We start from the raw sequence: 15,275 nt of genomic DNA, 5'->3' as shown, positions 1-15,275 counted from the left end.
TGCTGGTTCTGACTGGGCTTAAATATATGATAATTTTTGTAAATAAATTAATAATTCAAGTAAGTACTGAAGTGCTGCTATGGCAGTGGAAATAAATCCATTTATCGTAAAATGCCTTCAATGTACTTGTACTCTCCAGAGTAGCATAAGCACAAAAGACTGGTCCCTGGATAAAGGAAGAGAGGCAGGAGAGGTAATAACAAAGAGCATAGAGGAGCTAGGAAAACAGGACTAATTAACTGATCATGTGCAAATACCTATGGGAACTTTGTTCCCACAGCAGCTGACTCTGCAGACCAAGTAGACCATGCGGTTAATATGAATTTCTTCTCATGCCAAGCCAATAGATAAAAATGCTAACAGGCTGTGTTTATGTTTAAAGCAAGTTTAAATTTACTTTTCTAGTTATGCTTCTTCACCTTTATAATTTTTTATTCCATTGTAACTATCAACTGGGGGATAAGAGAAAATATTGTCTCTCACCATGCAAGTAACAAATGCTGGATGTTATCTTCATTTACAAATGAACCTCTTGATTCACATTTGGTAAGGCTTTTTGTGGTCATTCCGGGGGCCCTGGGAGCAACATCCAGCCATGGACTACCCCTTTGATTTTCTGCCTTAAACAGAGGTCTTCTTTTTTTTAAATCGCAGATCATGTTGTGTGTGAAGAGGAATTCAAATACGCAATGCTAGCTTTAAATTGTATTTGCCCAGCGACATCTACGCTCATCACTCTGTTAGTTCATACGTCAAGAGGGCAGTAAGTATAATAAAACTGTGCTGTAACCCTGTATACAAATGCATCAGGGTAGTGACACCGTGTATTTAAGAACAAATGTCTATCAGTGACCTTTCCTGCCTTTTGTTCCAGCAGAATGGAAAAATTTAATACCTGTGGGCAAACATCTTCTGACATAAATTTGAACTGTTTGACTGCGCTGGCAACTTAGTATAGCAGTATTCTTTCTACATGCTTAGCTCATCAGAAAGGTTGATTTATTGTTATGTTTGCCAGACGTATGCCTGGGAACCCCTGGGTGACTTTGGGTATGGGATGGGAAATGGGGGAAAGGATGTCAGTGACATGCCAAAGTCACTGCTGAACAGAACTCAGAAGTAATATCCCAGTGTGCTAGGATTTTCCCCAATCTCTATAATTAAAACTAAAGAGATTGGAAAGATTGTCAGCATCCCACCCCCCCATTTCCGCCTTGTTGTTCAGCTAGGTACCAAAGGGGACAGGGGAGCATCCCTGGACGTTTGCCTGCTGGTAGCAGAAAATGGCAGCCTTATTTATTAACCTGTGATAGATCATTAAATTGAGTTATGGCATTTCATAGGCTCCCTGATTTATCACATGGCATATTTTCCTATGTGTTGCTTTCATCCCCTTGTGTCTGTTGCCTTGTTTCATTTATCTTCCTTCTTGGATTGGAAGTCTCCTCTTTCTGGGATGACACTTATTTTATGGATGCCCTTCCTAGAAAATCTGCCATGAAACATCACTGGACTTCATTGATTTCTGTTGTGGGGAGAGGAAGGGCAAGGTGTTTGTAAACCACTTTGGGATTCCTTCAGGTAGTCAAAAATGGGGAGATTTCTGTTGTGGGGAGAAGAAGGGCAAGGTGTTTGTAAACCACTTTTGGACTCCTTCAGGTAGCCAAATGTGGGGCATAAAAAATAACTCTTTTTCTACTATATTAGAGTATGAATTGTTGTATTGAGGTAACTGCTATATCTAATTAAGAACATTTAAAGGTTCCAAGGGAAAAAAGCCATTGTGAATACAAATAAAACATTGACATTTACCCACAGAGCTGTTTAGCCTTTTGCATGGCCATTTACTTTCCCCCAAGGTAGAAGAAAAACTATGGCACATCAAGACAGACAAATGCCAGAGTATTAATGCTGCTCCCTTCATTGGAATCTATTATGAGCAACAAAGTGGGAGAGCAGCTCTGCCTGCCACTGCCGAATGATGAAGAAGAAACATAACATCATTAGGATGAATGTGCTCAGTGAAATAAATAAAGGATTTGGGAGCCTGTGAAAGTCTTAACAATTCCTTTATCAAACTGATAGCAATTAACATAAGAAAGGGAAAATGCGGCATTGTTACATTTAAAGCTGTTTGATATTCATTTCTTACCACAGACAAGTTTTTTGTTCCATACTTAATGTCTTAAATTTTTTCTCCCTCTTGTGGACTTTGTTAGGTGGAGCTTCCTACGACATTTGCAGAAGCTTCATAATACAGCAATGTGAAAAGGTTCAGTGGTAGATGTTATGGCTTGGTGGGGCTTATACTAGAGGGGGGAGAAAGAACATGGTTTGTGACTAAGGACCAACATTCAACCTTGATAGCTGCATGCGAGATTTTCTGTTCATAGAGGACAGTTACAGGCTACTGCTATATGGAGAACAAGGCGTGGAGGTGGGGTCTCTTTCATACTGGGCATGTTGGAACCATGTTTTTTTTTTCCCTATCTGTATTTCAGGGAGGGCCAACAGTCTCCAGAACAGTGGCAGAAAATGTACGGCAGATGCTCTGGTAATGAAGTGTATCACATTAACCTGGAGGAGAGTGTGTTTTTTGCTGAATATGAGGGAAAGAGTTTCACATATGCATCTTTCCATGCGCACAAAAAGTATGTTTCATTCCTAACAGGGGGATTTAACATGGCTTCCTTTCAGCAACCCTTGCTTCAGTCCATTGGGGATACACAAGACTGCACCGCCAGTGGCAACAAGCCTGTATTGCAGCTGGAGGGGTACTTAACTGTCACATTGCTGATCCAGGCTCTGGGCATTTTGAATCTTTGGGTGAAGAGTTACAACATCCTTGTTCTCCTGAATAATGAATTCCAGCTGGTTTTCTGGACACTGCTGGGTGCATTTTTAGAGAAAAGTGTCAGAATGAAGACTTTATGGGACCAATATCTGATCTGGAAGGGCTGCCCCTTACTCTTAGAGCTGTGGGGTGTGGCTGTTCAGTGTTAGCATAAATTTTTTAAGACGCATTTTCCTTTCCAATAGCGAAAATCTGTTTTCAAGTAATCTCCTGGTGGCTAGGAAACAACAAAGGGGCTGGGAAACACAACAAAAAATCACAAAAGAGGGAAAGTCTTTCATTTATATACAATATTACTGATGTTTTAGGCTCTAAACATTTTGAGCAGAAAAATTCTAGAGGCATCCAATTGAGCATCTTCTTAATTTACAGTTAGGGAGACATGCCTCATTTTTTAAAAAAGAACTTTAGATTTTTGTGGTAAAAGTCTCTTCATCCTTGGCAAAATGATACAGGTGAATATCTCATCAAGTGAAAGTATTTTGCCAATGATAAGATAACCAGGAGTAAATAGTTGCCTAAATACAACCTGAGAAGAGGAGGGCATGACGCCATTTGAAGATTCTCACTAGTCCCATTCATATCCACACCAAGTCTATATAATTATTTATGCCATAATTTGATTTTTTTAAAATCAAGATCATCATTTTTAATCAGTAGCTACTGTTAGGGAATAGTAGAAATGTATATCTAGTGGCTGCTTAGTAATGATGGATATTCTACAATGCTGTTTTGTAGGTCTTGGGCTTGCATTATGTAAATCGGCTAAAGTAGGATGTTGAATTGGTGCCACGTATTTTATATTTGTATGTGTTTAATTACCTAATTTGATATGATGGTGATATGCATAAAATAGGTATTTTGAACATGTACTGTCTTGCAATTAATTCAAGTCTCATTCACTGCATTCAAATTTCCCCCCCCAAAAAAATTGTTTTTAAATTAAGGTTTGGAGTCTGTTTAATCGGTGTTCGGAGGGAAGACAACAAAAACATTTTGCTGAACCCAGGTCCTCGCTATATCATGAGCCCTTCAGACATATGTTTCTACATCAACATAACAAAAGAAGAAAATTCAGCGTTTAAGAAGCAAGAACAGCATCGAAAAAATCACTCATCTAGATCCTTCTATCACGGCCCTTCACGGTTACCAGTACACAGTATAATCGCTAGTATGGGTAAGCAAAAGGAAAGTAGATGGTTCTGCACAAATGCTATAATATTAACATAAAAATTAAAAGCTATCTTGAAACATTTGAATATTCCAGGAAATTGATTTCATATATATCCTCGTGAATTGACTTATCCACATAGACAAATCTAGTTGTGGATGAGTTCTAAGCCACAACGTTATTGAAAGAGCTAATCATTTGTGGGTGCAACAATAGTGGTGAGCCCAGCCCTGCTGTTTATGTCCCTCCTAATGTAAGATGGATAGTGAACAGAGACCAGGCTTTTTGAATGCAGACACCTTTTGAATCCCCTCCCTTTGAGGCTCACTTGGAACCTACCTTCCATTGCCTTAGGAATACTAGGCTAAAACATTTTTCTTTACCCAGACTTTTAGTGGTTGTCTTTATTAGGGATGGACATGAACCAGGCTGGCTTGCACCCACCCTCCAATCCAGGTTTGGGAGAGATTCCTCCCCCAAACATTTCCTGGAACTGTTGCCCGGTTGGATTCGGTATTCGGACCATTCGGACCATGGGCAACCCGCCCATCAGCTGTGAGGTTTAAATGTCTCCACTTAACTCCTCCCTTTCCCTTGGAGGGAAGCAAAATAGTCCATTGCCTAACAACTTTGAAGCGCGAGGGACAGAAATGGATTGCTGAACTGGCAACCATTTCAGGAATCTGTTTTCCTTTCCTCCATTTAAATCTAAACAGCTGATGGGCAGTCCTGTCATGCTGTTAGGTTTAAATGGTTTGCAGCCATTTCAAGATAACAAGATAGAAAGACACATGGGAAATACAGATAGAAATACACATTTTTTTTCTATGATTCAAACATAATTGCAAGCAGGGTGAAAAACTGTTTGGCTCAATAAATCTATGATCTCTATTCTGTTTTCAAGAGGCTTGCACACTGTTTGAATTTTTTGATCACATGCAATTATCACAAAGCTGAAGAAGTTTTACAATGACAGTAGTGATTACCTGGGAATCTAATCTGATATTATTATTCTGAAGATAAGAACTTCTCTTTATGCTTAACGTTTACTGCTAGTAGGAAAACAGTCTTCTGTTAAGATTTATTGAGCCACACAATTTTTTCCCTTCTTGCAGCCATTTCAGCCTTAGAACCTTAGAACAAGGAGAGTGTGCCCATTTGCTATAAGGCTGAAATGGGTGCAAGCCATTGTAGAGGTCCCTCTTGCTTACCTCTGTTTGGAGGGGGGAGGGAATGAAATGGACTAGCCTGAACTGGCAGGTTTGTTTTGGGGGTTTTGGTTCATCTGGGTTTAGGAGTTCAATTCAGGAACAACCTGAACCCTGAACAGGAATTTTCCAATTTGTGCCCACCCTTACTCTTTATTGGTAGTTTTATTCTGTTTTTATTACTCTGATTTGTTTTTATTTTTTTATTTTTGCTATAGCCTTGTTTTGTTTTATTGATGTAAGCCACCATGTTCTGGTCCCAAGAGTCAGCAAACAAATTTTTCAAACAAATAAATAATAAATAGTAAGTAGTAAGGAAAAAGCAGTTATCCAGTTATATGTTTCTGAGTTCAGGAGGCTTTTATTAGGGATGAATATTAATCCCTAGTGTTTGAACTAGAAACTCATTGTTTCTATTTAACTTGTTCCTGCTGCAAATTGAAGTTGTAATTCTTTATTTGTATGCCATTTTATTTTCTTGCCACAAATTTTGCCCTTGATGTTTATGCATAAAACTTTTATTAAAAGTGACATTCTATGTGTGTAACTGTATTAATTTAATATAAAACGGCACAATATATGCATAAAATACAAAAGAATCCGCTAAATTAATGGAGACTGAAATTGTTGACAAAAGTATGAACAAATATAAATAAGGTGGAAGAGGGAATATGTGCTCATCCCTAGCTGTATTGAAACTTAAGAAAAAGGAGATAAAGAACCACCCTTTTCACATTGCTTAGACGCGTGAGTTGGCGGGCCAGCGCGGGTGTGGGGCAGGTCGGAGCGGCACCGGGCAGTGCGGGGCAGCTCGGGTGGGTCCTCGGAGATGGCGGGGGCTGTGGGGCCGGCACGGCCGAGTTTGGGGGCTTGAGCAGGGCCTGGGAGTTGCCGGGCCGGCACGGGCATGGGGCGGGGCGGGGCGGCGTGGTGCAGGGCAGCGCGGGACGGCTCGGGCGGGTCTTGGGAGTCAGCGGGGGTGGGGTGGGCATGTGGCAGTGCAGTGTGGGGCCGCTCGGGCAAGTGTCGGGAGTTGGTGGTCCGGCTCGTCGAGGGCCCCTGGCTGCGTCGGCGGCTACCTGAGTGAACTTGTGCGGCTGCAAAGAGATGAGGCCGCAGCGGCGCGGCGAGGTAGCGTCCTGTCCTGGGAGAGGTGAGCAAACTTATGGCGGCGGGCAGGCGGCTATGGGCGAGGAGGAAGGGGGGCGGATCGGGAGGCGCGATTAGTCATTCTGGCAGCAAGGGACCAATTGGGAGCCGCGCTGTGTGCGGCTTGCAATTGGTCCCTTGCCGCCGGACTGATATTGGGCCCCTGCCGATTGGGCCCCTCGATTGTCATTCCAGAGGAAGGGGCCTATGGGCACCCTTCCTCATCACGGACAGGGCCCACCTTTGGTGCCCTTAACGAAATATATTATCCGCTCTCCTAGGAGCGGTTAAAGATGATTGGTACTTTTGTAGTGCCATTGCCCAACCAGAGCTGCTTATCTTGGGGTTGTACAATTTTTATTCATCTCATTCTGTGGCTGTTACATGCAAGGAACAGGACCTCGTTGTCAAGACCCCTGGTCACCTGAATTTTCTAGGTTAACACCTACTAACACTGGGTTGTCCAAGTTTTTAATTGTAATTTTGGTAAATTACAATTTCAGTGGGAAGTTCCAACCCAGATTCTGCTGATTTCCTGAAAGGGGCAATAGGTGGATAGGAGATTATTTAAAATACAGCATAACTCATGAATTGGTGGGGAATGGAATCTCCTCCAACCCCATTGCCACTGTATAAAATTTAGTAGGAGATCTGATGTTGCACAAAGACATGCCTCAACCATACCTTATTTATACCTTCCTGACTGAATCAAACATGTTATTGTTCTGTTTCATTTGCAAATGTTATATTTTTGGACTTTTCTTTGTTTCCCCCCAGGTACTGTGGCTATAGATTTGCAAGATACAGGGTGCAGATCTGGTGGGGCTAACCTGACACTTCCTTCAGAGGCTGGAAAAGAAGTTCGAAGGCCTAGCATAGCACCGGTTTTGGAGGTTGCTGATTCCTCAGCAATTCATACCTGTGACCTCTTAAGTGACCAGTCAGAGGATGAAACCACTCCCTCAGATGAAGAAGTTTCTAATGGCCTAGAGTATGTTCATGTCATATAATTAAGGTTATATTTTATAAGTAGCATGAAATTAGGGAGAAAAATTCTGCTATGATGGAGAACGTTAGGGCTTTCATCTGATACTGGTGTCAACTTTCTTCAGGATATGTGCTAGAGTTCTAAAAACATCAAGAAACACACCATCAGAATTCTGCATATTAGTATATTTTTACAATTTATACATTCTAATATTGAAACCAAATTGTTGTAGGGATGTCCATTTCAATACATCCAAGCTGAAAATATACCCTAAAATACCTTATTTGTATTTTGGAGGTATATCTGGCTCCCCAAATATATTTGGTAATTTGGTGCGATACCATAAAAATTGTCCTGAAAAATCTCAGAAATATTTGGGATTTACCAGGAAGATTAGCAGTCCACCTTTGCAGACTCCCGGAGACTGCCCCCCCTCCAGACTTTGTTTTGCATCTTGGAGGGTTATATGAGCTTGCTCAGTAGGTTGTGTCAATTTCAAGTGTATTTATCAGTTCCAGTGTTTTTTTCTTCTTTGACAGACTTGCTTTATAACTCCTTAGTGGTTTTAACAGTGTTGCTCAGGACTGAGATTTGTTCTGCTGTGGTAACACTTTTGTTCTGTTGAACTTGAACTGCTGAACTGGTTCTGCTGAACATTCTGTACATTGCCATTTGGCTTGCAACCCTCTAATTCTATTGTCGTTCTCTAGTTTGACATTAGTCCTTCAGTGCATACACAGTAGCACTGTGTTCTACTGGGCTACTGCACATTGTAATTGATTCTACTGAGCTTGCAAAGGCTTCCCCCCCTGAGTTTCCACTGTAGAGATTTTATGGTTTGATTTTGGTTTTGCATGTTTTGGCACATTGACGTGATTCTGCTGAGATGACTGGGTTCTGCAATGGTTCTTTTGGGATTGTTGGTTCTTCCATGGGATACATTTGACCAATGATTGCTAGTTGCAGGCATGACTTTGGCCTTAGAAGTAGCTTTAAAGGGTTTACCACCTTCATACGAATAATGGAGAATGTCTGGGGCACCCTATTCACGGGCCAGTAGAATTGGAACCCCTTGACTCAATCTACTTGAAATTTGGGATTTAAGTGAAGGGCAGGTGTCAGCAGCTACACTGCAGTTTTGGTGCCTGTACCTTTAATAACAAACGCCAAGCCACCTGGAAATTTCTCTATAGGGAATAGTGGACCCAAAAAAATTGGAAACCTGAAAAACTCTGAATATCATGCCAGTATTTGGTACTCAGGAATATCAGGAGCACCAATATTTTTCAGGCACAGTATACTCAAAGCAAAAAAAATAACAACATTTTTTTGCACATACCCCCTATATTGTGTGGTATCAATTACAAGTTGGGAAGGAAGAACCACCTAGTCCAGCAGACTCACTGAGATCTACTGACCTCCAATACAACAATCACTTCTGCTCTTGAGAACATTTTAACTGTTAATGGAACGATTGCCATTTGGGAGCAGATAAGTCTTTGCATGATTAAACCAAAGGGGCACAGCATTTGTACCAAAAGGAGATAAGAAGTTGCAAGCACTTTAGTAGGGCAGGTAAAATGGGATGTAAAAAATGCAAATTCATATTGATTTTAGATATTGAATATTTCTGTTGTATGAGTCTGAAGGGAAAATGGACAGACAGAAATATTAGAGGGATTGGAAGGTACCATGAAGAAGATAGAATAAGGTGACCAGATTTTAACATTGATAAAGTGGGACACCATTGACCGGGGTGGGGGGGGGGTTCTTGATTAAAAATTTGGCCTATATGGAGCAACAAAAATTTTCATAGAACGCATAGAACACAAAAATAGTATTGTAATATATATATTTTACTTGCAACTTAAGTACAATTTGCCAGGTGCCCCCAGAGGTCCCTCCAAAAGTGGAACAATCTGGTCACCTTAAGATAGAAGAAAGAGGGGCAGGACATGGTGACCAGAGAGGCAGTGCCAACCAAAATAGCAACACCCACAGGGTTGTTAAAGAGAGGCAAAAGTTGTCTGAGTTGCTCCCTGATAATCCTATGTCAAGTGAACTAGATTATAAAGCTATGCAATATCTCTACAGGTAAGGGAGTATGTGAAAAATGTATGATTGTTCATAACTGACTATATTAATAAGGATGTATTGTTTCCTGGTTTTAGGTATCTGAAAGGCTATCCCCCTTACTCCCCGTATATAGGAAGTTCTCCTACTTTTTGCCATTTGCTTCATGAAAAAGTGCCATTTTGCTGTTTAAGGTTAGATAAGGTAAACCTACTCTTTTTTTGTATAGATTTATGCAAATGTTATGCAATGCGCATATTATTTATTTATTTTCCATACATTAATAATGCTTGATCATGGTTATATATTTGAGAGAATTTATGGCTTTGGATCTTCATCAAGTAGAAACACATGTTGTCCTGAAGACAGCTATGAATTTAACCTCTACTTTGGGATTTTGGAAAAGGGAGACATTGGGACTATAGTACACCATTGTTGGATCTCAAAGTATCCATGAATTTTGAAGAATGATAGAATTCTCTCATTTGTGCAAAATGAAGGCACTGTTCTGATTAAATATGTTATTTATTCATCATGTTTTCTTCTGCCATTCCATCCAGCTCAGATTCCACAGGAGCTAACAATGAAAAGCTAAAGTCACATTAAGGCTGCAAAATGTAGAACACTTTAAAATAACAACATTTTTCTTAAAATATTAATTATATCAATGGTTTTATTATTAGCACGTTCAAGCTTGCATAAGTATACCGATATATGTATGGTGAGTTGTTAACTTAGAAATTGAAAACAAAATGACGATTTAAGGATGCAACATTTATATTTTGAAGATTAATTTGAATTACTGTCTTTATTTGCTGTTTTTAGGGGTGCCAGCATAACTATTATGAAGACGCTAAAGCCTACGGATTCAAAAACAAAATCATTATTGTTGCTGCAGAGACTGCTGGAAATGGCCTCTACAACTTCATAGTTCCTCTTAGGGCTTATTATAGACCAAAGAGAGAGCTCAATCCAATAGTTTTATTACTGGATAATCCGTAAGTGTTTTTAAAAACAAAATGGGGGTTCTTTTATCATCCTAAATGTATGGGACACATTGTGTTATGCCTGTAGTTCTAAGGAAACTTTTTTTTCCTGGAAGTAAGCTGCACAGAATAAAATGGGACATACGTCTGAGTAGCCCTGCTTAGGCTTATTTCCACTGTCAACTAACTGTATTAAAGGGGTAGGTTGAAAGCATTTTGATGTTCAAAGGGACATACAAGATTTATTTTACAAACATTCAACTGCCCTGGCAAGCTAGCCACTAGCATGAGACATTTTTGGCACACTGCATAAGCATGTAATGTTACTGCTGGGTATTATAAGCTAATAAATAACATCTTAAACTGTTCTTCCCCATAGATTATGTATACCAAAGATAGACTAGCATTTCAACTTTTTTTTCTTTTTTTTTCTTTTGCTTTTCTCAAACTTATAACAACAAACAAAACCCATCAGGTAGTCTAAGTCAGGGGTAGTCAACCTGTGGTCCTCCAGATGTTCATGGTCTACAATTCCCACGAGCCCCTGCCAGCAAATGCTGGCAGGGGCTTCTGGGAATTGTAGTCCATGAACATCTGGAGGACCACAGATTAACTACCCCTGGTCTAAGTGGTAAGCTCTTGAGGTAGGGTGGAGTCACTTCATAATTGTTTTGTCCCAAACATTTCCTGTCCTATTGTTCTCCCCAATGGAGACTCCAAAAAAATACCTAACAATTTAAATAAACAATTTAAGTCAGGGTCCCCAATGTGATGCCTGTGAGTGCTATGGTGCTTGCCAACCCTTTTCCTGGTGCCCAGCAAGGGAAGTGGGGGTGGGTCCCAGTGGGGCTTTTGCCCAGCAGGGATTCTGACTGACTGTGGAGATATAGAAAGCATAGCTTCAGCAACAGCTGCTATCACAACACAAGGATCTTCACTGCATTCGTATGTTCATTTTAAAATTCTGTTTAGAGAATCTAAGTAAGTGTTAGAATTCTGCATAAGCTCCCCCCCTCATGCTTTGTGGTTGGCTCTGCCTCCTGCAGCAGCCATTTCATGACTGCACTCACCACCCTGTGTCAATATTCACAAGTGCCCACAAGCTTGAAAAGTTTGGGGACTCCTGTGTTAAATGAACAAAATGCAGTTTAAACAAACAAACAAAACTTAAAGTGTGTAAGCAGGAGACACCTTCCTGGGTTGGGGGGCAGGGAGGTTTTATCCAACTGACAGGCAATACTTTCTTCTGGTCGAAACTATTATGAAACATTTCATAACTGAATCAGGAATAGAAGAAGTTGTCCTCCACAGGACAACTTCCTTGACATTACTGCGGTTCCTACCCTTCTGAGCTGTAGTATGGGACTGCCAGCTTTTAATGGCAGCAGATCTTAAATCTATGGTTTTGGGGTAAAACTTTGCCTAGGCGGCTGTCTAGAAACCATGTTTTTCTAAAATAGCCTTTGAAGATTTCCAGCTGCACTGGAATTTGAATCAGCAGTGCCCTCTAGTGCTTGCTCTCCATTTTATTTTTGAGGCTCATCTCTTCCCTATCATATAGCTTGTCAAGTATCATTTCCCCTGTATTATCTTAAATAAACTGCACCACAGTTTATGTAGAGCTTTCCTTTCAAATGAGCACCTCCCTAATGGGACTGCAATGTTGATTTCAAAACGTCAAGTAAAGGAGATAGTTATGCAGCTGGGCCCATATTGATCACTTAACTGACACCAAGGAAGCTATTTTGTGCATGACAGGAATGTAAGGTTTCGGTTTTAGATACTTCTGTCCGGCGTGTACACATATTTGATGCTGTTTTCCCCTTGAGTAAAACGACTGCTTTCAGTTGCTATAACTTACAAGCAGTTCCTTGCATTTGGATAAAGAACTAATACTCTTTTTCTACGGTGGTTTAAAAACTACCTTTCTGTGAATCGGCACTGACGGCTGTGGCTTCCATATAACTGTTGCGATGTTGTCTTTCACTTTGTGACCCTTCCGCTGCTCAGGCCAGATATGCATTTTCTGGATGCAATCTGTTGGTTTCCAATGGTTTACTACATGGTGGGCTCTATTGACAAGTAGGTAAAATAATCCTTGGAGCACTAAATATTGTGGCATTTTGTGGCGTGTGGTGCTGTGTAATCGCATGTGTTTCTGTGGTGTTGATATTTAAATGGTGTCTCTGCATGCATGTTGGCTCTTCAGCCTTTTAGATCTTTGAGATTTTTTTTTGACAGAAGCCTAAACTAGGACAGGAAGATCCAAATTTCCCATCTCACAACATGGGGTTCCCTACTCTGTCTTGGAGGAGGCCAAATACTAACTGATTTGAAAAGAAGCTTAGCTATTGGAGACAACTTGAGTAAAAGTCAGGGACAAATGTAAGTCATTTTCCAAACAGTTGCAAAGACAACTGCAAAAAACACTATAAGGGTCTACTAGCTCGCTTTCAACATATGGGTAGGGCCTGCCAACTGTATGTAGTAGCTGGTTAGATTAGGATGCCCAAGACACATGAAGTCCTTCTCCAAAACCACTAAGTAATTCAGAAGCAGAGTAGATTAGAACTTCTGCTCTTGAGACTTCTCATCCCTCTTTTTTTCTTATTGTTATGTACAAAATGTCATAGTCCGTCTACACAACCACAGAATTACTGCTGCCATGATCCATTCTTTAGAGCTGGATGTGTACAAACCTTTAATGACTTGTTAATTTCCAGTGGCCGATATGTTACTAAAAAACAGCTTGACATTACAAGTGAACACATGCATTGTCTTAAAACATACTTTGCCTTCAGCAGAATAGGGAATGTTTTATCTAAGGAAACCATAATTAGAACCAGTCTGAAACATTTTAAAGGTTTTGTTTCTGCTTCTATTATTGCCCAGAAACATCTTTCTTATGGCGGTCTTTTGCCTGCCATTCAAAATTCTTTCTAGTTTTTGTTCACCTCCTGGAAGGTAGACAGAATAATGCCAACAGTATTTCTAAGGCTTATGGAGTACCTGAGCTTATTAGGAGTGCTTCTTAAGAAAGTTTCTGGGTAAAGGAGCTTTTCAAGTCTTCAGGTTGGTTGGTCAGGCTCAGAGAATGTCTCCAACTAGACTGAGACCGATTCCACACAAGGAATTTGCCCATGGACAGACTCTCATTGCTCGCAGGTTTTAGTGCTGCTTCCACATGAGATTGGCAGCAATCTGGAACTTTCCAGTGGGTGGTATCAGTTTTTGTCCAATTCGCTCTGCAATGAGGGAAACTGCAAAATCCCAATATCCCTCTTCTTGTTGTGCTGCAAATCAGGGCGCAAAGAGGGGCAAGCCTGTCTGGAGGGAGAAATGCATGACAGTCTCGGTAGCATTTTGCCCACCTTTGCATCTGCTCTCCCCTCTCCATTTCCTGTTCGAATTTTTTTTTTAATGGTGCCGTCCACATAAGTACGGGACCGTAAAGCGATGTGCATCACTTGAAATAAAATATTATCTTCAGTATGCATAGTAATATTGGGATCTGGCAGCTAAAACACATTCCTTTTTGTGTTTTCTGGCAGTGTGGTATGAATGGGGAAAGGGGTCTGTGTGTGATGCAGCAGCCCTTTCCCTTGTGTTCTGTGCTCCTTGTTTTAAATCTTTATTATTAACACACAATCATCGGGGACCATTTACCATGGCCAGCCTATCTCAAATCTACCCGAACATGCAGAGAGACATGACTGCAAGGTGATACAATGAATCCTGATAAGGAATCTAAGATAATGTTTTATTGTTGTGGCGTGATCCCGAAGCAACACAGAAGTGCAAGGGTTTTTTAAATCTCAATCAATATTTATTTGCTGTTGTGGCATTTCCCCATAGCAATGCAGAAGTGTATTTTTGTAAAAAAAATATATATATATTTTGAGACTCAGGGGTGGGAGGAAGTTTCAGTTCCCGAAACAATTGCTGTGAAGGAATTAGTGACTTGCATTCATCAACAACCCAAGGAGCGCGGGGGGGGGGGGAGTGTGTGTTGTCCACGCTCCCTGCTTCTGCGCTGTGGAATAACGCAGGAGGGGGGTGTCTCTCGTCAGGAAGCATACAAACACATGGTTTACTATCGCACGTTTGCAAGCAGGAGGTGGCACACATTTTACGCCTCCATGCAAAATAGATCTGGGCTGAAGCTCAGTCAGGATAGGGTTCCATGTTCTCCCTGATCCTTTCTTGCCCACATTATGTAGAAAGGGCTACAGATCCTGCCCGCAATGAAAGAATTTGCAGATATTGCCATACAGAACCAGACTCCATTTGCCATATCATTCTGCGATGTGAGCTGTATAACAACTAACATTCTGACCTGATCTCCCCACTTTTACCTTTTCCTAATGTCACAGATTCCAGGTCTCTTGATGGCTTCTTATTGATAATTGCTCGGAGGCCACTGAACAGATAGCCAAGTTTTTATCTATAGTTATGACCCACAGGGTAAAGCAGTAAACGTCACTGGCTTTATCTTCTTATATTTGCTGCTCCCTTATCTGCTGTAATTTTTTACAGCTTTATTGATCTGTATTACCGAACTAATTTGTATACTGCTTTATATTTTGGATGCCATTAAAGGGTTTTGTATCGTAAATTGTTGCTACAGATCCAAATAAGCCATGGTGGTTTTCAATTACATGGGTTCATAAAAAGGGATTCTGTCTAATTGTTTAGGCAGTTTGTTTCAGGAACATTCCTGAACTTCTTTAAATAAACTCAAGGATTATACAGCTTATTTGCTTCTGAAGCAAATAAGTTTTCTTGACCAGGGTAATGAAAGCACAGTTCAGGGATTGCAGAGTTCCCAGGAGCCTTAATAATAGCT

The 15,275-nt window shown here is 40.7% G+C and overlaps 1 protein-coding gene across 8 annotated transcripts in view; it reads left to right on the top strand.

Moving 5' to 3' along the window:
- The window catches only part of KCNT2 (potassium sodium-activated channel subfamily T member 2), a 274,796-nt gene that overhangs the window by 195,959 nt on the left and 63,562 nt on the right, over positions 1–15,275 (top strand). For 5 of the 8 annotated variants that reach the window (XM_077332709.1, XM_077332707.1, XM_077332705.1 and 2 more), the window contains exons 15-21: positions 655–763; positions 2,502–2,651; positions 3,802–4,031; positions 7,160–7,373; positions 9,542–9,647; positions 10,269–10,441; positions 12,440–12,511. In XM_077332709.1, coding sequence (XP_077188824.1) covers positions 655–763; positions 2,502–2,651; positions 3,802–4,031; positions 7,160–7,373; positions 9,542–9,647; positions 10,269–10,441; positions 12,440–12,511 — 1,054 coding nt within the window. The remainder of the gene's footprint in view (positions 1–654; positions 764–2,501; positions 2,652–3,801; positions 4,032–7,159; positions 7,374–9,541; positions 9,648–10,268; positions 10,442–12,439; positions 12,512–15,275) is intronic. The other 3 variants (XM_077332711.1, XM_077332710.1, XM_077332706.1) reach the window with 1 other exon arrangement.

The sequence above is a fragment of the Paroedura picta genome, chromosome 4, assembly GCF_049243985.1.
Source record: "Paroedura picta isolate Pp20150507F chromosome 4, Ppicta_v3.0, whole genome shotgun sequence".
Classification (NCBI taxonomy): Eukaryota; Metazoa; Chordata; class Lepidosauria; order Squamata; family Gekkonidae; genus Paroedura; species Paroedura picta.
The sequence above is the reverse complement of the archived record's forward strand: the minus strand, read 5'-3'. Positions and strand labels throughout refer to the sequence as shown.